Here is a 22804-nt window from a genome sequence, read left to right as displayed (position 1 = left end):
TCTCTTGAGCTTTGCAAATAATCTGATGCAACACAGATTCTTATCCAAGTTTTTTCTGATCATTCTTCCATTTCACAAAAACACTGCAGAATTGATATCAATGTAGACAGGACAGCAACACAAACTTCATTTTTATGTTCACCTCCCCTACAGACTGGTGTGGTATTAAAGCTGCCCTCTCTACAGAAAACAGAACTTAACTTCAGCATAAGCTTTGGAGCTCCTCTTTGTGAGGCATTGAGCAGCTCATCTTTCATCTTCCTGTATACCATGTATGCAGCATCTCACCCGGACTTTGGCAATGGCCTGGTGGTGGTTCTGGGTATTCAGGGTCACGACCTCCCGAGCCAGAACCACGTGATCTGGAGCCATGGAGGTCTTCAGGAAGACATGGACGGTCACTTCAGCTGTAAAACCAAAGAGCTGCAGCAGAACAGTCTCCACTGCATCCAACCGGAGCGAGAGAGGAGCCGTGATCAGATACCTGAGGACAGATTTATTTAGTTCATCTACAGCATCTGTTCAGGAACCTTCAGTACCATCAGCCTCAGACGGTGTTAAATTAAACTCAAATCAACATGAAGCAGCTTGTAACTCTAATAACACCAACACCTAGACCTCTGTGAACACCGAGACCCCTACAAAGATCTAGACCTCTACGAACACCTAGACCTCTGTGAACACCGAGACCCCTACAAAGATCTAGACCTCTACGAACACCTAGACCTCTATGAACATCTAGACCTCTACGAACTCCAGGTTCTGGTTCCTACCAATGAGTCCACATCAACATTTAGTCTAAACATCTAAAATCTGGAACCTTGTCTGGTCAAACTTTAACTCATCAGATTCTACTGATGTTGGAGCCTCAATTGTTGGAGAAATGTGGACCAAAGACTGGATTTTAGTAGAAACATGGATCCATCCACAGATAAACACTAACAGGAACTTTATGGAGACACTAGACCAGGTTGGACAGAAAGTTGTGGACTTTTTCCCCATTTTCTCGGACCAATAATTAAAACTGTGTCCTCTGCTGGATCTATTCAACTATTATGATCTGATGAAACTATTCTGTCTGTTCTCGTCACACTTCATGGCTGTTGAAGTTTTATTTCTGGAGATACTGAACCATTAAAACGGACTCAACAACAGGTACCTGGACAGGAAGTAGTATTTTGATGAAGCAAACCCTTAAAATTAAAGAAGATATTTAAACCTACAAACTTCAGGAGAGAACAAGTGGACTTCTCTTTCAGGTTCTTTAAAAGAACCTCCAAAATACTTCTGTGTTTAAAGTTTTAGTGTCCAGTTTGTAGTGTCCAACTACTAGTAGTTTTACAGCTATATTCCACCCAAAATATTACATTTGTCTAATAGCTGGTTTTAAAAAAGGTTTACATCATCAAAAATTCCACTTTCCATCCAAGTACTTAAAATTCAAAAGGATCATTCCATCAGAATACTACTTACTGTCCAAGTATTTATAGTTTAGCAAGTTTATTTCATCCAAAATACAATGTTTTCTCATGTACTCACTATTTTAAAGGTGCCTTCCACTCAAAATAGCACTTTCCATCCAAGTACTAGTAGTTTTACAGGTTCAATTCACCTCAAATACTACTTTCTTTTTGTCCACTTTGTCTAGGAACAGATTTTTTAAAAGGTTTACATCATGGAAATACTACTTTCCATCCAAGTACTTATAGTTTGAAAGGAGTATTCCATCAAAATATGACTTTCTGTGCAAGTGTTTGTCGTTTTTTTTCCCACACAATATATTTTTTTCAAGCACTCATTATTTTAAAGGTGTATTTCACCCAAAATACTACTTTCCATACTTAGAGTTTGAAAGGACTATTCCATCAAAATACTACTTATTGTTCAAGTACTTGTAGTTTAAAAGTTTTTTTCCCCCAAATTATGACTTTCTGTCCAAGTTCTGGTTTTTTAAAGGCTAATTACACCACACATAATACATTTTTGTTCATGTATTCATTATTTTAAAGGTGCATTAGCCCCAAAATGCTACTTTCTGTCCAAGTATTTGGAGTTTTAAGGGTTTATTCAACCTGAAAGGCTCATTTCTATTCAAATACTAGTAGGTTAACAGGATCAGTTCACCCCTAATACTACTTTCTCTTAAAGTACTCCTAGTTTTAAAGATCAGAGAAAGCAGTTGGACTTCTCTTTTAGGTTCTTTTAAAGGTCCACTTGGTTCTTCCTGAAGCTCTGAAGTTTTAATCTTCAACACAAATGAACACGACTACACAAACCACAGCCTAGCATCCCCCTGTTGTTGCTGCACAACATCCACAAGCAGATCACTGATAAACAGGCCCTGAAGAGAACTCACGATCTGGAATCAGCCTCTGTCCTCCAGCAGAGACACAACACAAACCACAGGATGACCCACACCTTCATCCTGGAGGGAAGACTCGCACTGAGCCCCGCAGACTCACAACTGACCACAAAACTCCCAATGCCACATTCAGTTAGTTATTGATCAACTCAGCTGTTGGCAAATCCAACGGAGGAGTCATCAGAGAGCAGGACTGACGGGAAACTCCTCAGTTTGTGTGTCTGCAGAGCTCAGTGTGTAACAAAGGTGAGTTTACTCAGTCTGGGCTTTCTGCTCTTACCTAACAGTTGGATTCCTGTTATCAGCTCACATTTGTTGTTTTCTCTTCACTGTTGTGCGTCTGCAGCATTTTCAGGACTTTTGCGTTTTGTTACCTGTTTTCTGGACCAGCTGTTCACTCCAAACAGGAAGTAGATGGTTTACATAAAGAACTACGTACAGTTTTGGGTGGAATAAACCCTTAAATCTTAACTTGTCAGCTAGAAAGTATTTGAACCTCCGAGCTTCAGTAAAAAGCACCTGGACCTTAAAGAGAAGTCCATCTGCTCTCTGTGCAACTTCTAAAACTAGAAGTACTTGAAATTAACCTTTAAACTACAAGTACTTGGATGGAAAGTAGCATTTTGGATGACGTAAGCCTTTTTAAATCATTTCTCGATCAAAATGGACAAAAAAAAGTTGCATTGTGGGTGGAATAAGCCTATAAAAGTATTAGTAGTTGTACAGAAAGTAGTATTTTAGATGGAATAAAACTTTAGTGATCATCAGATTCAGAAATGCTTTTTTGATCCTGAGGGGAAGTTACTCATCCAGGCCACGAGGTGGAGCTGTTGCACCAAACAAACGACAGCCTCCTTTGCTTCTTGGTATTACAAATATTACTGATGTGTTTGTTTTATGAGTAAATCTGGTCAAATCACCAGAATTTACTGATCACATTAAAAAACATTTATTGAGCCAAAATGCTTTTGAGTAACAACAAAAGACAAATCTAAATATTAACATTAAGATTCTACAGTGATGTTAATTATGCACAACATTTTGCTAATTTAACTATTTTATTCTATGTGAAATAAAAATACTAATGATTTGTTTAAATGTTAGCATTCAGACACCACAGTATTATCTAAGACACACTTTTATCAGACTGAACCAGATATTACCGTTAAGATCCGACAATATTACACACAGCAAGTTTATCAGTTCACTAATTTAGATCTTAGGGTGGAATAATAATCTAAATATTAATGTCAACATCCTACAACTGTATATATAATACAAAGTCATCATAATTTAGACATTAACATTCAGATCCTACAATGTTATATTAAATACTAATTAGCCAGACTAACCTAAATGCTAAATTCCAATGATTCCCTGTTAGCAGCACATTTACAAACCTCAAACACATTTTACAGATGAGAAAAAGTAAATGCCTCACTAATTACAATCCATCTTCGAGTTAAAGCAGCAGAACATGGAAATACTAAGTAAAGTACTCAATACTGTATTTGAGTAAATGTTCTTAGTTATTTTCAACAACAGCTAGCAAAGATTATTTTAACCAACGTAAAGGTTTAAAAATAAATACTGATGACATCACTAATTATAGTTCTTTTTGATATTTATGACTAGCTAACAGAGCTAATTATACGTAGCATTCTTATCTTTGAATTTAAATAGAAATGCTGGAATACAAGAGTCTGTTAAATATGAATTAACTTCACTGGTTTACCATTAGCTGCTAAAACCAGCTAAACTAACAACCAACAGTCATATAACTTTTGTTAGCTACCATTAGCTTTAGCATAGAGACAAATTGCTACGATAAACGTATACAGATTTAAAGTTTGTTGTTTTTCAGATTTCCTTTTACAGCTTTACTGACCTTAAAACAGTTTCTGCTCAAAGCTTCTTCTTCTTCCAGTCCTCCATTTTGTTGGAAAGCACCTTCTTCACGGCGGCCATTTTAGGTTGTAGATAACAGGTTTCTGAAGTCCAGTAAGTCTCTCACGAAACTGTGACGGTGAACCAGAATAAACTGAAGCAGAAACTTTTCCTAAACAGGAAGCTGCTCTACAGAGGAACCTGCATAACGGATTAATTCTCCTGGAAGTTTGGACAATAATTTACAAAAAATAAAGAGTCTTTCATGTCAAAGTGAAAATATTACAACAAAGTAATGTCAATTAAAATGATAAAGCATAAGAGTATAGCAGTATACCCCAATTTTATAGTGACTCTAATGTACCTGAGCTGCAGCCACTTGGTCTGCCACAGTGTGGCAGCATCATGATGTGAAGCACGGTGGTGGCAGTATCATGATGAAGCACGGTGGAGGCACCATCATGATGTGAAGCACGGTGGAGGCACCATCATGATGTGAAGCACGGTGGAGGCAGCATCATGATGAAGCACGGTGGAGGCAGCATCATGATGAGAAGCACGGTGGAGGCAGCATCATGATGTGAAGCACGGTGGAGGCAGCATCATGATGAAGCACGGTGGAGGCAGCATCATGATGAGAAGCACGGTGGAGGCACCATCATGATGTGAAGCACGGTGGAGGCAGCATCATGATGAAGCACGGTGGAGGCAGCATCATGATGAAGCACGGTGGAGGCACCATCATGATGAAGCACGGTGGAGGCACCATCATGATGTGAAGCATGGTGGTGGCAGCATTATTCCTTTTCCATGCATTAAGTGTTTTCTCTTTCATCCATATTTTTCTACATATTTCCAGCTCTATCATGGGTTTTTCGGGTTCACAGTTGAAGTTTTTTATCTGTACAACGTTTTCTATAAAGCAGCTACAGACAGAGTGGAGGTGAAATACAGTTTATTAGACCTTTATAGAAGTCAACACACTTCATATAGCGATACATGTGTCATATATGAGCTTGTACAGAGACATATACAGAGATAAAGTGACGGTTGGTTTATACTCTGGACATAAAGCGCATCTCATGTTTATATTCTTTTCTTTGTCAATTTGAAGCTTATTTACATCACAGGAGCTACAGAATCTTCCCTCAGAGAAACCGTCCTCATGTACAGATGTTAGAGTTTTATATTCAGTAGAACCTGTCACTGGTCCAGCTAGAGGTCATGAAGCACAGACAGAAGAACACCACTGGTAGAACACTGATGAGCAGAACCAGCAGCCTCCTGGTTCCACTCACACCACAAGCATGCAGACATCAGATACAGATTTATACGGACACGCCAACACATCTCGTCATGCAACACGTAGAACACGTCAGAGAACCTCCTCGTGTTCAGGAAATGTGGCGATAAAATCAATGAGCATGCAGGTAATGGACCGTCTCCACCGGTTCTGGTTCCGATCCAAACTAACGTTAGCTAGCGGCTGTATGTGGGTAATGTTCATTTACACCCTTAGAGTAGAACGTGAGGAACAACATGAGAAACCCTCTGAACTCCAACCTGTGGTTCACGTTTCAGTCTAAAGTCCTGCAGCTCTGAGAAACCAGAACATCGTGAAGGAGGAGACAGAAGTCAGGAACGCGGCGCAATTTGAAAAAATCCATTGAATCGCAAAAAAATATCGCAAGAAAATGGATTTTTTAAAGTTAGACGACACATGGGAGTCATGAAATAGAAAGACAAAGAGGAAAAGTCCTAATTCCTTCTACAAAAGGTAAAAACAAGGAACTATCATGTCCAACATGTCTTCTCAGATGTTTAACTGAAGTATTGTTGTTTACTCAGATTTCTGTTTAGATTCTCAGTCATCCACGTTCTGATGATGATAGAAGCTTTAGGAGTAACCAAGTGGATGTTCTGGAAGACGTTTCTGGAAACATCTTCAAGAGAAATCAACTGGAAATTCATCTGTTTGGTTTCTCCTGAAGCTCCTACCATCTCCTCATACTGTCTCCAACGACTTGCTCCTCTGTTCTCTGGTTCTGAGCCACGCTGCGTTTATTTTATTCATCCAGAAGCTTTGGCTTTCCTCTCAGTCTCTCTTGTCGTCTCCGTTTTGTCTTGTTTTTGTCATTTCAATCCTGGAGATCCAGAACCAGAAGGAGGAAGGTTCTGGTTTAACAGGTTCTGGTTACAAAAACAACTGATGTTTTGGGAATTTGTTGGAAAGTTGAGGATCTGACGGTTCGTTCTGTTTCTACAGCGTCTAATCGGAGCCATGTTGGCAACATGTCTACCTGTGGCAGATTGTGGGGTTCAGAGGGCTAACGGAGGGCCACCTCAGCCGTCAGTGATTGGCCGGGTGGATGTGACGGTAGCAGCTGATTGGCTACCTGTACGGTGGAGGCCTCAGTGTTCAGGTCTCCATCACAGCACCATGGTGGGGATGTGGTGGACCAGCGAGGCCGGGTGAGGCACGGTGGTCAGCTGAGGCGGGTGAGACGGGGGAGGCGAGTGGACGCCGCCCCCCACCACCACCACACCTCCCCCAGCCGCCACCGCCTCCGCCGTGGGCCGGTGCCGGGCGCTCTTCTGGTGCGCCCTCAGCCCGGCCAGCTGGGAGTAGGCCGACTGGCAGACGTGGCATTTGTAGGGCCGCTCTCCGGTGTGCAGCCGGACGTGGTTCCTCAGCGTGGACGACTGGCTGAAGCGACGGTTGCAGAAGCGGCACACGAACGGCTTGTCCAGCGTGTGGATGCGCATGTGTGAGCGCAGGTTGCTGCGAGAGTTGAAACCGCGGTGGCAGATGACGCATCGCATCCGGCCGAGGCTGGAGGAGGAGGAGGAGGAGGAGGAGGAGGAGGTGGAGGAGGAGGAGGAGCCTTCACAGGTGTGGAAGTCATCTAGAGAGGAGAAGAACCAGAGACAAACCTCAACATGTGATGAAGAGAAAGACCAAACCACCACAAACAGAGAAGAATAACCACAAAAAGACCCCAAGTAGACCCCAAAAAGACTAGTAGGTCTAGTAGTACATGCTTATGACTCCTCCAACTTGTTTTCAGCTTTTATGAATATTCATCCAACAATTTGGAGATTTTATTTCATAAATGTTTTATTTTAGATTACCTTAAACTGATTTTGACCACTTTTGTCATGCATTCAGAAGTAGTTGTTTATTGATTCATATACTGTCAGTCAGTGTTTTTGCTATTTGTCCAGCAGGAGATTATATAATTTAATAATTTAGACTAGAAAAAGACCCCAAAATCACTACAAAAAGATCTAAAAATCACCACTAAAAGACCCAAAATCACCACAAAGAGACCCAAAATCACCACAAAAAGATCTAAAAATCACCACAAAGAGACCCAAAATCACCACAAAAAGATCTAAAAATCACCACTAAAAGACCCAAAATCACCACAAAGAGACCCAAAATCACCACAAAAAGATCTAAAAATCACCACAAAGAGACCCAAAATCACCACAAAAAGATCTAAAAATCACCACTAAAAGACCCAAAATCACCACAAAGAGACCCAAAATCACCACTAAAAGACCCAAAATCACCACAAAGAGACCCAAAATCACCACAAAAAGATCTAAAAATCACCACTAAAAGACCCAAAATCACCACTAAAAGATCTAAAAATCACCACTAAAAGACCCAAAATCACCACAAAGAGACCCAAAATCACCACAAAAAGATCTAAAAATCACTACAAAAAGACCCAAAATCACCACAAAAAGATCGAAAAATCACCACTAAAAGACCCAAAATCACCTGAAAAAAGATGAAAATATCACAGAAATTGAAAGTATTCCAAAATTACAAAAAAATATCCAAAAGTACTCAACAATGGCTTAAAATTACTCAGAAATCATCCAAAATGTTTGAAAGAGTTTCCCAAAATCACACAGAAATTAGACAGCTGCTGCCTCTCTGCTGTACTGATGCATTCTGGGTGTCTTTACACAGTTTGTCCAGCGGGGGGCGCTCTGGTTCCACTGTTTAAAACCGCCTCAGCTAATAGTCACAGACGTCTGCGGTCCGTTTATCGTCCTGAGTTCAGTGTTTTCATATAAATCCAGTGTTTTCCACATTATCCTCCGTCTCTGTTGTTCTGCAGCGCCTGCAGCAGAGCCGGAGCCGAGTAAAGACGTGATGTCATCAATATCCACGTCTGACATCATCGTTTTCCCGCACTAATTACCTTCCTGTCTGTAGAAATGTGTCTAAATGGTAAAGATATTGCATTAGTACTTCTACTGGGTTATATTAGTATTTTATTTACTGTGCTCAGTGACCCGGTGACTGCTGATGTCAGTGTTGCCGTGGTGACCGTGTCGACCTATCAGGAGCCTCCAGCATCAGTCATGACTCCACGTTTTATTTCTGACTTTTATCAGAAAACGGAGTATTTGAGTTGAATCCATGAATTCATCTGTAACCTGCAGCGACTAAACAATAATAATATTAATAAATACCAATAATAATAATAATAATTACTCAGTAGTGATAACTCAGAACAGATGAGATCATATTTATTATTTTTATTCTTATTAAATGTGCTGCAGGTTTCAAATTAAAACTATATTTGCTGTTTAAACATTAATATTGTCATTATTTATTAATATTTTAACGTTCTGATTGTCTCTGATTGGCTGATAAATCAATAACTGCTGGATGAGCCGACCAATAATCAATAACGGTTACCGGTCTTGGTCTTCTTGCTCTGCTCCTCGTCTCCTCCTGGAATTCCAGGAATTCCCAGGAATGTGTTGTGGGAGTTTCCGTACCAGACGAGCAGCTCCTGGTCCGGAGGGATGGTCTGAGATGAACGATCAATAAACATCGATCGGTTATTGATTTATGATCGGTTTCACTTTGGTTCTGATGTTTAGTTTCAGTTTTAATATTGATTTTGGTGCATTTGATTTGAATTCAGTTTAATAATATAACATAATATAATATAATATAATATAATAATATATAATATAACATAATATAACAACATAATATAATATAATATAACATAATATAATATAATATAATATAATAATATATAATATAACATAATATAACAACATAATATAATATAATATAATATAATATAATATAACATAATATAATATAATATAATAATAAATAATATAACATAATATAACAACATAATATAATATAATATAATATAACATAATATAATATAATATAATAATAAATAATATATAATATTATATAATATAACATAATATAACATAATATAATAATATATAATATAACATAACATAATATAATACAATATACTACATATACAGACACACAATCACACTCACATTCACACCTACGGACAATTTAGAGTAACCAATTAACCTCAGCATGTTTTTGGACTGTGGGAGGAAGCCGGAGTACCCGGAGAAAACCCACGCATGCACAGGGAGAACATGCAAACTCCATGCAGAAAGATCCCAGGCCGGGATTCAAACCGGGGATCTTCTAGCTGCAAGGCGACAGTGCTAACCACTACTGCACTGTGCAGCCCCCATAAAATAACACAATATAATATCATATCATATAATATAATACAATATAACATAATATAATATAATGTAATATAACAATATTTATAGTTTTCAGTCACATTTTAAAAATGAAGTCGATCTTCTGTCGTTTTACATTTTATTCTTTAATCTTGGCTAAAGGCTAAAGTGTTGAAAAATCAAATAAATATATTTATTGTTATTATTTCTTTATTTTCATGGAATTATTTTGAACTCACTGTGATTCTGTTTATTTTTAAAATCTTTCTGCTGCTCGACACAAACCGCTTCACTTCCTGTCAGAGTTTTTAAATATTTTCTGTCGTATGTTTTATATTTATTTATTTATAAGTGTTCTAAGCTTCAGTGTGTAAACAAACAAACATAAATAAAGCAGAGATGAATCAGTCAGAGACGCTCGGCTGCAGCGTCAAACTGATCACAACATAAAAGTGGTTTTTTTAATCCTCTGACTCCTGAAGCTTCAGAACAAACAGACGTCTTTAAACATCTCAGGCTCATTATTAAGGTTTATTATTAGAATTATTCATTCATGATTATTGCTTTTTATTCATATGGAATCATTGTTGTTGTTTAATCTTCATTCTGTTCATCTTTCCTTCAGACCCTCTCCAAACATTAATAATATACTGATAATTATATTTATTATCATTCATGTGTTGGTGTTCAATGAGGCGTTTAATGTCGGATTCAAACTTGAAGATTTAACTCAAAGAAAACTGTGAGTGTGAAAAGAAGGAATCATCGTCTTTATGGAGGCAGAAATGATGATTAGATTTATTAAATGTTTTATATCATTGATTGATTTCTGATGAATGAACTGAAAAAGATGATTTTTCATTTAAACGTTCATTAAAAAGATGAACTTTATGAGTTCTGTGTGTTTGTTCTTTTCAGGATTTAAACGTTTTACAGGAAAGAACTCAAACTGAACAGATTTGATTTAAGATTCTAATTAAAGAAAAGTTCACAAAACATTTGAGTTCCTCTGAAGCAGAAACATTAAAGCTGACAAATAAAGATTAATAATATTTATAATGCTTTATGAACGTGTGTGATGTTTAGAAACATTAAAGAACTGAAGTTTTATTGCATTGGAACCGATTTTAGAGGCTCCACTGTTTTTATTTCAGGATCCTCTGATGATCATCAATAACTGCAGAAATAATTCTGATTTTCATCTCATTTAAAATGGATTCATGGAAACGATAAATATTTAATGGTTATATTTATGAGGTTAGACTTTTAGATCCAATCCAGTTTATCATCGACACGGTTTTCTGCTTGTTTTAGAAAAAGCAGAAAAGAGAAGAAGAAGTAGAAAAAGAAGAAGAAGAAAAAGAAAAAGTAGGAGGAGAAGAAGAAGAAGAGGAAAAAGAACAACAAGAAGAAAGAGGAGGCAGAGAAGAAGAAGAAGAAAAAGAAGAAGAGGAGGAAAAGAAGAAGAAGAAGAGGAAAAAACAAGAAGAAAAGAAAAAGGAGGAGGAGAAGAAGAACAAGAAAAAGAAGAAGAAAAAGAACAAGAAGAAGAAAAAGAAAAAGGAGGAGAAAAAGAAGGATGAGAAGAAGAAGAACAAGAAAAAGAAGAAGAAGAACCAGGAGGCTGCATTGCTGTGATGCGTTCACTGACCTCCACGGCCTTGTAGAAGATGCTGCTGCCGATCTGGACCACCTCCAGGTTCTGCTCCTGCTCGTTTCTGGCACATTTGATGTAGGTCATCCAGCTCCTCTGGTCCTCCTGGCTGGCATCGATGAAGTACCTGACGGAGCCGTCCTCGTTGAACACCTGCCGACCAATCAGCTCCCGTTTAGTCATTTAGCTCGGTGCTTAATTAGTACTTACTTAATTGTACATTCTGCAGGTCAGTGAAGTGGCTTAGTTAGTTAGCTAGCAAGAAAATGAGTTAGCTAGCTAGTCAGCAAAGGATCCCTGCTAACAAACAGCTGCTTAGTTGTCTATAGCAGCTAACTAGCGCTAGTTATCCAGTTAGCCTGCATTTAGACATTTACTTAGCCAGCTGGTTGGGCGGCAGTCAATGAGTTAGCTAGCTTGGTGGTAGGTTAGTTTTTATTCTAAAATTCACTCGGCCAATTAGTCAGGTTGCTTTGCTAGTTAATTCACAACCTAGCCATATAAGTAGTAGTTAGGTAGTAAGATTGCTAGTGTGCTATAAATTGAGCAGCCATTTAGTTTCTAACGTTAATTAACAGTCACAATGCTAGTTAGCAAACCAGCTCACTAGAAAACAACAACCCACTTTGTTTGTAGTGAGTTGTTAGCTAGTTACCTAGCTAGCTCACTACAGCTACGTAGTCAGTCTGTCAGGTATTAATTCATTTAACTAGATAACTAGGTGGATCGCAAAGCCAGTTAGCTCATTGGTGTCGAGGTAGATATAAATCAACCAACCAGTCAGGTAGTCTAGTAAGTAAGTTAGCAAGTCACCAGTCAGCAAGCTATCTTACTAGCAAACAACCAGCTAATCACGACTAGTTGGCTAGCTACCTACAGCAGCTAACCAAAAATATATCATCATTAGTCATACATTTAGACACCTGTTTACTTAGTGTGTCAGAAATAGTTAGCAGGGTTAGCTAGCTGGTTGGATGAGCCACAGTTAGCCAGCTAGGTGGCTAATTAGCTAATGTGCTAAAATAGTTTGTTGATGACGCTGCAGTGATGTTGTTTAGTTGCAGTGATGTCGTCGTTTAGTTGCAGTGATGTCGTTTATTTGCAGTGATGTCATTGTTCAGTTGCAGTGATGTCGTTTATTTGCAGTGATGTTTAGTTGCAGTGATGTCGTGGTTTAGTTGCAGTGATGTTGTTTAGTTGTAGTGATGTCGTTTAATTGCAGTGATGTTGCTTAGTTGCAGTGATGTCGTTTAGTTGCAGTGATGTTTAGTTGCAGTGATGTTTAGTTGCAGTGATGTTTAGTTGCAGTGATGTTGTTTAGTTGCAGTGATGTCGTCGTTTAGTTGCGGTGATGTCGTCGTTTAGTTGCGGTGATGTCGTCGTTTAGTTGCGGTGATGATGTCGTTTAGTTGCGGTGATGTCGTCGTTTAGTTGCGGTGATGTTGTCGTTTAGTTGCAGTGATGTTGTCGTTTAGTTGCAGTGATGTCGTTGTTTAGTTGCAGTGATCTTGTCGTTTAGTTGCGGTGACGCGTTGCCTTACCTCCCACATCAGGTTGTTGTTCTTGTACAGGTCGATGTGTTCTGGAGAAATCAGCCGGCCGGTAAACGGACCCATTTCTGTTCCTGCTTTGATCCACGTCTTGGAGAAAATCCCCAAACCTTCACCTGGACACAAACACATCATCAATACCTCCGGTTATTGATTACCGATCAGCTGATCAGAAACAACCGTTACAGGAACATCAGGAATCCGACTAAAGTTCTACCTGGAACGGAGCTCTGAGCGATGATCACCTCACTGGGAAGAACCAGGCTGGACAACTTCTGCACCTCTGAACACAAACACACACCCAGTTCAGTTAGAAATACATTTTTTAAAAAAACCATTTATTTATTTATTTATTTATTTGTTTATTTATTTCAAGCATTTATTCATTCATTCATTCATGTCAAAAACTTTCTGCTTCGTTTCCACGTTTTTGGCTCTGTCATTTTCTTTTCTTTTGCGGGTTTTTTTTTTCGGTTCAACTTTTGTTGTTCGGAAGATAGAAATAAAGATTTTCCCGCAGGCCGTGAACACAGCACCACGGACCTTTTTAATTCATTTTTATTTTATTTCTTCTTCTCTTAAATTCTGCTCCAACAGCCGCTTTATGTTTGACACAGAAATCTAAATTCATGAGCGCAGAGAAAAGTCCGGGACAGAAAGAGGAGAAGCCGAACCTCCTTTACGTGGCCGTCGGTTTCACGGTGGGTCGGAACCGTGAAACCGATCTGACGTGGAGCAGAAGAGAAGATCTGAAGATTAAGAAAGAAAAAAAAATACTGAAAAACCCGTGGAAGGGAAAAGCGGCTCCGCGGCGGGAATCACACCGGCTGGATTCCAGCGCAGCAGAAATAATTCGGTAGAAACGAACCGGAAGCACCGGGACTCGGAACCGAGCCCGGACCGATGGTCTGAAATTATCCCGAACGAATTCTACCGAAAACAGAAACGAATTTAACGTTAAAGTCCCGTTAAGACGGAAAGAAGCCGGTGTGTGAGGGGAGAGCAGCGGGCCGCGGCGGGAGGTTAAAAGAAACCTTCAGAGGAATTATTGATCAGAATCGACCAGAAACATGATCAGCTGTTTTATTAATTAATCATCGATCAGCCGGTGATCAGTTTATTAGTTTACTGATCATTAAGCAGAGTTTCAGTCCCCGGAGCCACTACAGATCAAACATCCTGACCAGTTACTGATGAAGATTCATCTTATTATCAATAATCAATAATTTCAATCATTTATTACAAAAACGACAAACATTAAATCCATTCGTTTTTCCGCCAATCATACTGAAAATTTAACTTTTTAAAATCTTTTTCACGGACTAAAATTGACAGATTTTATTAATTCTGTTTGATCCGTTAATTAATTAAACCAGCAGGATCAATAACTGAACCAATATCTGATCAAAAACAGAAGTTCTGAATTTAAAACGTGATGATTTTAATGTTTCATTTGTTTCACTGCAGATTAATATCTGTTTGATTTAAAGATTACTGATCAGTTTTTAGCGTTTAGGTTATCTATAAATCCAAAAGATTATTGATCAGAGTCTAATATTTAGAATGATCAATAAATGTAAAAGATTATTGTTCAGTTTCTAGTGTTTGAAATGATCAGAAAACTGCAAACATGATTTAAAAACCATCAGTGAGATCAGTTTTCAAACGGATCAATCAGCCGATCGGTTCTCTGATCGGTTCTCTGATCGGTCACTCACCTCCGGAGAAGGACTGCGCGAGCACCTCGGCGGTGAACGCGGTCTTGGGGCTCGCGCTGGGCGCCGTCCGGTCCTCGTGCTGCAGGTGATGCTGCAGGTGCGCGTGCTGCTGCTGCTGCTGCTCTCCCAGCACGTGCCTCCACCTGCCGTACAGGAAGCTGTGCAGGATGTCGGAGGTGATGACGTCAGACAGGCTGAGCGGCTTGGAGGCCTTCAGGCCCAGAGAGGAACCGGGCAGAACCGAGCCCATCCCGGTACCGGAACGGCGAGAAAAGTCCGTAAAATGACGACAGAAAAACCGAGAATAACTAAAAACAATGATTAAGCTAATAAATAAAGTAATAATTAATCTAATAATAGTAATAAAACCAGTGCCAATAATAATTAAACTATTAATGACATTAAAGCTGAAAGGCTCCGCTGGTCTCTGCGGGTCTAAACCTGATCCTGAGGCTCTGCGGCTCTGAGGGGGGGTGGGGGTCTACCGGCTCTATATACCGGATCTGACCCTCCTACCGGGTGGATGGGGCGGGGGGGGCACGCGCTGCTATTGGCTCCGGTTACAGCTCAGGCTCGTGACTCTCCGGTAGGAAGGAGACCGACGGTGGAGCAGAAACACACAAAGAGGGTTTAGACACACAAAACACAACACAAAAACACACAAAGAGGGTTTAGACCGACAGAGAGGGCAACAAAAACACACAAAATAAAACAAAAGCAACACAAAATAAAACAAAAACACAAAACAAATAAAAACAAAAACACACAAAATAAAACAAAAACACACAAAACAAATAAAACAAACACACAAAATAAACAAAAACACACAAAAAGCAGACAAAGTGAACACAGCAGGAGCAACAACACACAAAGCCACTAATAAATACAACAAAACCACAAAATTCAGAAACATCCACAAAGAAATAAAGATGATCACAGAAAGACAACGCTGCCAGAAAACGTCCATAAAAGACGTAAAACTAAAAAACACCAGAAGCTTTCTGACAAAGTGAAAGTTTCAGGATTTAGAGTTTAAACTGAATCAAGTCAGAAAGAACCAAAAACACACCAAGCAACCAGAAACAGACTGAACAGAACCATGCAGCGAAGCACGGCGGAGGCATCATCATCTAAGGAACAAACAGCACCTTAATGATCACATTTATGGGTTTGGATCTTTTAGTCTGAAAGTTTAAATCACATCCAGACAGAAAAATGAGCAAAAAGACAAAAAGAACACGACACAAAGACGCTGATAAAGACACAAAACGACCAAAAACGATTATAAATGGAAACACAGAATTATAAAACACACAAACAGACACACAAACAGACAAACGTGTTGAATCCTGAGAGCAGCGGAGGAATGTGAGGATGAAGAGCAGCAGCTGTTAGATTGACAGAAACCAATTAGAGGAAGAATCACCATGGCAACAGCTGCTGCCTTCATCCTCCACACACACACACACACACACAGAGAGAGTTTTCCATCAAAAAAATGAAACTAAATGAAAACATTTAAATACAAAAAATGAAAACTGAAATAAAACCTGAAGGAGTTTTTAGGTTTGAAGATCAACATTTATTCTCACATTTAAGTCTGATATTTACACCTTTACTATATTATAAAACACTAAATTAATTTTAGATTGAACAGTTTATTTTTAAACACTAACACCAATCTTAGATTTAAAATCCGTTTATTTGAGTTTTAAATTCGAATATTATTCATGTTAGTTTTCATATTCAGCTCAGATCTCAAAATTTATTTCAGAACATTTCCTCCTTTTTCCTTATTCATTTATTTATTCACAATATTTCATGTATTTAATCTGAAAACGTAAATAATAAAGTCTAAATATTAAGAATCCAAATTTCATGTAGAAATGATTTGATCTCCCCTCGGGCTCCGGCAGCTCCCCGGGGCTCTCCGCCTCCTCCAGCCGGCTCGCAGCGCTCCTCCGGCGGCCTGAGCTCGGCTCCGCTCCCGCTGAGCGCCCCGGAGCTCCGTGCATAACGGCTCCGTGCCAGAGCCGGGAGGCGGCGGGGAAAGAAAGGAGGGAAAATCTGGGAATAATGGCAGATTTGCAAATGTTTTTTGAATTGAGGTGACTGAATGAAGGAGGATTTTCTCTCCTTTTTAGCGCAGTTTGGCCGCAGCCGCCACGCACACGCACAGCGGCCGGGAGTCGCTCTTAATGGAGGCGCGTCTTTATTGAGTGGAGGACACGCTTTAATGAGCTTTGGACAACAAAAAGCCTCACAGAGTCCCGAGAAGTCCGCTGTTAGCGCCGCTCTGTGCGGCCAATAGAAGCGCTTTATCCGCAGACGACGTGGAGTCCACGGCAGGTGACTGGCACGCGTAAAGACAAGAGCACAAGAGGCCGGGAGGAGGTGAAAGGAGGCCGGAGGAGGAGCTGCTGGGAACGAGCCCAAATGGCGCACTAATATTGTTCCGCTAACGTGATTAGCGGCGCCGCGGCCTCGTTAGTATTCATGCGGCGCTCAGACGCTGCGCAATAATCCGCATTTAAAAGCTCCTTAATGCGCAGAACAGCGGAGCGTCAGCTGCAGAGAGCAGAGAGAGGAGAACATCTCAGACAGCTCCAGGAGCTTCATCCTCATCAAAACAGAAAGAAAAAGTTTAAGCAGTTTATCCTGGAAGCTACAATCTAAACCCCAGAAATAAAGAAAAATGAACAGAAAAAACAGAAACAAACAAAAACATGCAACAGATTCTAAACATGATGATTCAGATTCTCCAGGGTCCATAAAACATTCAGAAGATCTGAACTCTACTGTAAGTAAAAGGAAATCAGAAATGAAGTCCATCTGATGAGCAGAGAAACAGTAAAACGTCATCATTTACAGATCAGACAGGCCCATCACTGATCACTGATGTTTGTGATGGTTCCGTTTGAAAACATGATGGAGGAGGATCAGGACATCATCTCCGGCTTTATCCGTTTAGATTCGTTGTGTTTCATTTTTATTTGTTTGTTTTGTTTTGTAGTTTTTTTCCTCAAATGTCTGAAATAAAAACCTTCATTCATTCAAAACTGGAAAAAGCGTCCAAATAAAACATCCGTGGTTGTGGAAAGAGCTTCTACATTTCTATCTCTATTCACAGCGTTTATTCTCATCTGTCTCTGGTTCTACTGATGATTTACAGAAAAGCTGCGGGTAAATCCTCACGAAAACCATCTGAATAAATCCAGGCTTTCTGCTTTTCCTGCAGCTCTTCAGTTCTCAGTTTTCATATTTTCTGCTCTGATTTATTTTCATCTTCTGCCTCATTGTCAGTTTTTATTTCTGTTCTTTTGTCTCCGTCTGAATTTAATCATTCCGAACGTTTTCATCATTTTCATCTTCAGGTCATCAGTCTGAACATTTTTCTGTCTTTGTGTGTCTGGACCCGGTCCCAGTTCTGGTTCTGGTTCTGTGAATCGTCTCTTTTCAACACTTCCGTTCATCTTTCAGATTCAGTGAAAATATCAATGTTCAAATAATTTCCTCTAAAACCAGCAGAGCTCCATCAGGTCAGACTTTATCTCCACAGGTTTCCACAATGTTTCCAGGAGGTTCTCGGCTGAGAAAACTGATCAATCAATCAGTCAATCAGAGTGATTGATCGGCACTAATGGAGGCTCTGAGGAGACTCATCAGGTTAATTAAACGTCTGAGCAGCAGACGGACATCCTCACTGCTGGTTATATTGGTTATACTGGTTATACTGGTTATACTGGTTTTACTGGTGCTGCACTGGTTTACATCCGTTTGTGGTTATTTTGTCTCTGCAGTGATTTTACGTATTTTATTTTACTTCTCTTTCTGGTCTGACTGAGTGCAGTTGAATCATTATTATTATTATTGTTATTGTTATTATGATCATTATTGTTGTGATTATTGTTATTGTTGTTGTTATTTCAACCTGAAGCATCTGAAGGTGAGGCACAGAGCAGACGACAGCCTCACATTTCTGGTCGGGACGGTTTTAGATCAGAAACTAAAAGCCTAAATGATGATGATGGAGATTGTTGTGCTAACATTGTGTTGTTTGTTCCATGGTGACGGGTTAGTTAGCAGGTTGGATGCTAACAGCTAATCTGCAGCTGTCCGCATACTTCTGGCTGATTGAGACGGTTTATGGTCCCTGAGCTTCAGGGAATCGCTTGGACTGGACCCAGACCTCCATTACTTTAATGTTTAATCAGCTCTGACACAAACACACACAGTTCATCTGTACTTACAGCCAGACGCTTCCTGTACTTTACAACCGCAGCACACACTCCGGCCGGTCCACCTGTCTCTGTGGGGACCCTCAGGGCCAGCACGCATTATCAGGACACTCCGTTCTCTGTGGGGACACAGATACACTCATCATGGTGTCCTCACTTAAAAACAACGTCCTTATTGACCCAAACTGTCCACACTTTATCAAATTGGTCTCACTTTCTGGATCATTCCAGAACTGGAGGACATCTGGGCTTCTAAATGTTTGAAAATTATCCTTCTCTTTTCCAGTTTTCGGCTCCATATTGATCAATAATAGATAATAAGTTATCCAAGCTTCCACATCAATGGTAGCATTTTTTTCCATGTTTTCTGTGTTGTTGCTAACCCTACTCTAATCCATGCTAATGTGATCTTTTTCTCAGCAGTAGAAGCTAGATATTTAGCTAGCTGTTACTGCTGACCACTGATGGAAAACAGTCCAAAGAATGAGTCTGATCCTGATAATATGAGGTAGAGAGAGACATTCAATCAAGGCTGACAATGGATGAAAAGATGGAAAATAGAAGAGAGGACATAGCTTTGCTCTACACATTCTGTAGGAACACTGTTGGAGGATGGAAACGACAGAAACAAGACAAAAAGCCACTAAAACGAGACACAAAACGACAAAAACAAGATAAAAAATGACAAATATAAGACACAAAACAACAAAAAACAAGACAGAAAATGACAAAAATGTCCTCTACAGGTTCTGTTAACATGTTGTGGGACATATTCCATGTATAATTATTACATAAAATATTATGTTGATTAAAAATGTTCCCACAATTACAAGAGACATCAATGGAAAAAAAAAACCAAAAAACCCAGGAGATTTAAATTAGACTAACGGTTTTATCAGAGATCCAGTTTGGTCATCATGGGGTGGACAAGAGAAAAATGGTGTTTTAGGGGAACTCCAGACTTATTTGCAATTCTAAAAATATATTGAAACATTCTTTTCTCCTAGTTGTTCACATTTGGTCTCAGGACAAGAACATTTATGCACTACTGCATGTTTTAGGGTTTTACACGTGGATTATTGGATGTAAAACGTCCTCTAGTTCTGGAACGATCCTTCTATAAATCTTCTGTTGTATTTTCTAATCATGTTTACCTCCCCGTTGCTATGATTACCTTTATGTCCTCCCTCTCTTGTTGTTTCGTCATCTGCAGGTGTTCCTCTACCTGTTTCAGAGGTTTACATTCTCTTTAACCCGTTAAGCTCACTCTGACCGGTGGAGGCAGATGTCTGGTTCTGGCGGAGGTTTCTCCTGTTTAACAGGAGCTTCTTCCTATAAATTTGACTTCTCTTTGCTGCTTTGGTTTCTGGACGGCACTTTGACTAAACGTCCCAGACGAGAACACGGTCCCCACAAAGTCAGGTAGACCAGCACACATCCAGGAATAGTGCTCAGCTTTTGTTTCCGTTAAAGTCCTTCATCATCTTCCCTTCATCTCCATCCGTCTCATATTAATTTGTCTGTTTTCCTCTTATCTACTTTCACGTTGGATTCTGATTATTAAATAAAATTCAGTTTTTATCTCCACTTTTCTACAAACTTCTTCAGTTTCTTCTCACCGTTTCTGAACACTTTCATCAAATTCAGTTTCATTCTTTATCTGCTGGACTAAAACTAAAGCCGAACATGAAGCGCGCGCGTGTGTGTGTGTGTGTGTGTGTGTGTGTGTGTGTGTGTGTGTGTGTGTGTGTGTGTGTGTGTGTGTGTGTGTGTGTGTGTGTGTGATTACAGTAACGTCTTAATGACAGATGACATCACGCCATCTGTCGGCGCTCTGGGAACATGAATAAATGATGACTCCCGGTCTTCATGTCTTCATGCTGCTGAGGCGGTTGGACTCAGTGACCAGATGTGGACAAACAGCTGCAGATGTTCACCGTTCTGTTAAAGACTTCCTGTAAACAGAAACACGGCATGTCAGTCAGTAAATACGGCCCAGTAGCTGCTAACGCTAGCAGATGTTCTAACATGAAACCAACCTGTTGATCCAGACCGGGTTCTGCTCAGATCAGTCGAAACCAAAAATGAAGCAGAACCTGCAGTTCCTCAAATCTCCACTTGAGGCTCCAACAGCCAGTCGGTCCCCCAAAAACTTCATGTCCAACTCATCTTAGTTCAGGTTCCACATTCAGTCCAGTCTGATCTCCAGTAAAATCACAGCATAAGAACCGATAAATAACCACAACTCCACATTTTTCTCTTTGTTCAAATACAAAAAAGTCCATTCTGAAAATGTTCACATTTAGGGAATTATCTTTATCCTAAACATCATGAACAACCTGAAATTTATGAAGAAAAATAAGTTCAGTTTCATCAGCATTCATCCTCAGTTTATCATTTCCTCATTACAACTTCCAGATCAGAGTGTCTACAAAGGAACACAACATTTAGTCACCTGGAACTGAACCACAGAGGATTTACTGGAGGATCACAAGGACTAAAGTCAGATCAAAAACAAAACAAAATATTTTTAAAAAATGAGACAAAATATGAACAAAACAAAAAGAGAAAAACTTTACAAAGCAACAAAAAATGAGAGAAAAGACAAGTGAGACAAAAAGGAAACACAAAACAACTAAAATGAGATAAGAAGTTGCAAAAGCCAGAGAACAAAAAAAGTAGACAACACAAGCGAGACAAAAACACAAAATGATACAAAGTGAAAGACAAAATGACAACAATAAGACAAAAATATACGTGAGACAAAAAGGAAACAAAATGACAAAAAATAGACAAACGACACGAAACTAAAAATTTGACAAAAAGTTACAAATCAACAAAAAATGGACAAAATGACAAAAACCAGACAAGAAATTACACAAATTACAAAAAAACACAAAACGACACAAACATGAGGCAGACGTCAAAAGTCAGACAAAAAAAGACAAAAAATTCAAAAATGAGACACAAAAGGATAAAAATGAAATGCGAAACAACAAAAATGAGAAACAAAATAGCAAAAACATGAGATATGACAAAAGTCTAAAAACAACAAACACAAGAAGAGATACTACAAAAACGAGACACAAAATGACAAAAACAAGAAACAACAAAAGCATGAAAGAAACAACAGTCAAACAGAGAAAGTCAACAAACAAAAACAAGACAAAATACCACAAAATAAAGAGACAAAATGGCAAAAGAACAAAGAACAATCTAGTAGTTTAATGATCATGATCTAGAAATGATTTTAAATTTATAGTTTTACTAATTTACAATCTGCAGTTAATGTCTTCTCTATAATTTTTACACTTTGAGGACCGGATTGGACCCTCTGGAGGACCACTTTTGGACCATGGGCCTCATGTTGGACACCCCTGCTGTAAATCTTCATGTTAAACTTCACAACAGAATGAATCAGTTTCGGTCTCTCCATTCTAAGAACGTCTTTATTTAGTGCAGGGTTCTTCTCCTGCAGTTCTTTAAAGTTCTTCAATATTCCATGCAGTTAATAATAAATTTGGAGCAGCAGCTTTTATTTCTGCTTCCAGATAGCGCCTTTATTTTGTGAATGCAGATAATTTTACCTGAAGTTTTCTGGGACCGTTTAAACTTTACGGAGTTCTGTTCTAATGTAAGGCGTCGCTGCTTTGAGTGACAAACGTTTCGCCGGTTTGATCCTCATCACGTTCTCCAGTTTGTCAGAATTGGAGAACGAATTCTTGATTCTGTGACATCGTGATGACCTAAACAGTTCATGATCCTGGTGAGTCTTTGTTCAAAGTTTCAGGTAATTTCCTCAGAGAACAGAATCAGTTGGATAAACTGGAATCTACATCTGTCCTGTT

At 39.3% G+C, this 22804-nt stretch overlaps 2 protein-coding genes across 2 annotated transcripts in view; both read right to left on the bottom strand.

Annotated features, from left to right (window-relative positions):
• c5 (complement component 5) overlaps positions 1-2511 on the bottom strand; it is a 39820-nt gene extending 37309 nt beyond the window's left edge. Inside the window, exons 1-2 of the mRNA XM_051950468.1 lie at positions 2357-2511; positions 289-484 (exon numbers count right to left, since the gene is read on the bottom strand). Coding sequence (XP_051806428.1) covers positions 289-484; positions 2357-2424 — 264 coding nt within the window. The 5' untranslated portion in view covers positions 2425-2511. The remainder of the gene's footprint in view (positions 1-288; positions 485-2356) is intronic.
• A 2676-nt stretch (positions 2512-5187) lies between these two features.
• Positions 5188-15460, bottom strand: LOC110966756 (PR domain zinc finger protein 12-like). The gene is made up of 6 exons (XM_051950476.1): positions 14719-15460; positions 13218-13283; positions 12992-13116; positions 11448-11603; positions 8973-9087; positions 5188-7155 (listed from the first exon to the last, which is right to left on the bottom strand). The coding sequence occupies exons 1-6, from the start codon at positions 14966-14968 to the stop codon at positions 6680-6682; spliced, it is 1188 nt and encodes a 395-aa protein (XP_051806436.1). The 5' UTR covers positions 14969-15460; the 3' UTR covers positions 5188-6679.
• Positions 15461-22804: the final 7344 nt, after the last annotated feature.

This window comes from Acanthochromis polyacanthus, chromosome 7 (assembly GCF_021347895.1).
Source record: "Acanthochromis polyacanthus isolate Apoly-LR-REF ecotype Palm Island chromosome 7, KAUST_Apoly_ChrSc, whole genome shotgun sequence".
NCBI classification, from domain to species: domain Eukaryota; kingdom Metazoa; phylum Chordata; class Actinopteri; family Pomacentridae; genus Acanthochromis; species Acanthochromis polyacanthus.
The sequence above is the reverse complement of the archived record's forward strand: the minus strand, read 5'-3'. Positions and strand labels throughout refer to the sequence as shown.

Bases quoted from the DNA above. Each gene is read 5' to 3' on its own strand.
- LOC110966756 (XM_051950476.1), bottom strand. From the start codon at position 14,968: ATGGGCTCGGTTCTGCCCGGTTCCTCTCTGGGCCTGAAGGCCTCCAAG. The intron at 13,117-13,217 runs GTAGAACTTTAG...GTTTGTGTCCAG, and splicing joins CGCTCAGAGCTCCGTTCCAG to GTGAAGGTTTGGGGATTTTC. The intron at 11,604-12,991 runs GTAAGGCAACGC...ATTGGTCGGCAG, and splicing joins ACAACAACCTGATGTGGGAG to GTGTTCAACGAGGACGGCTC.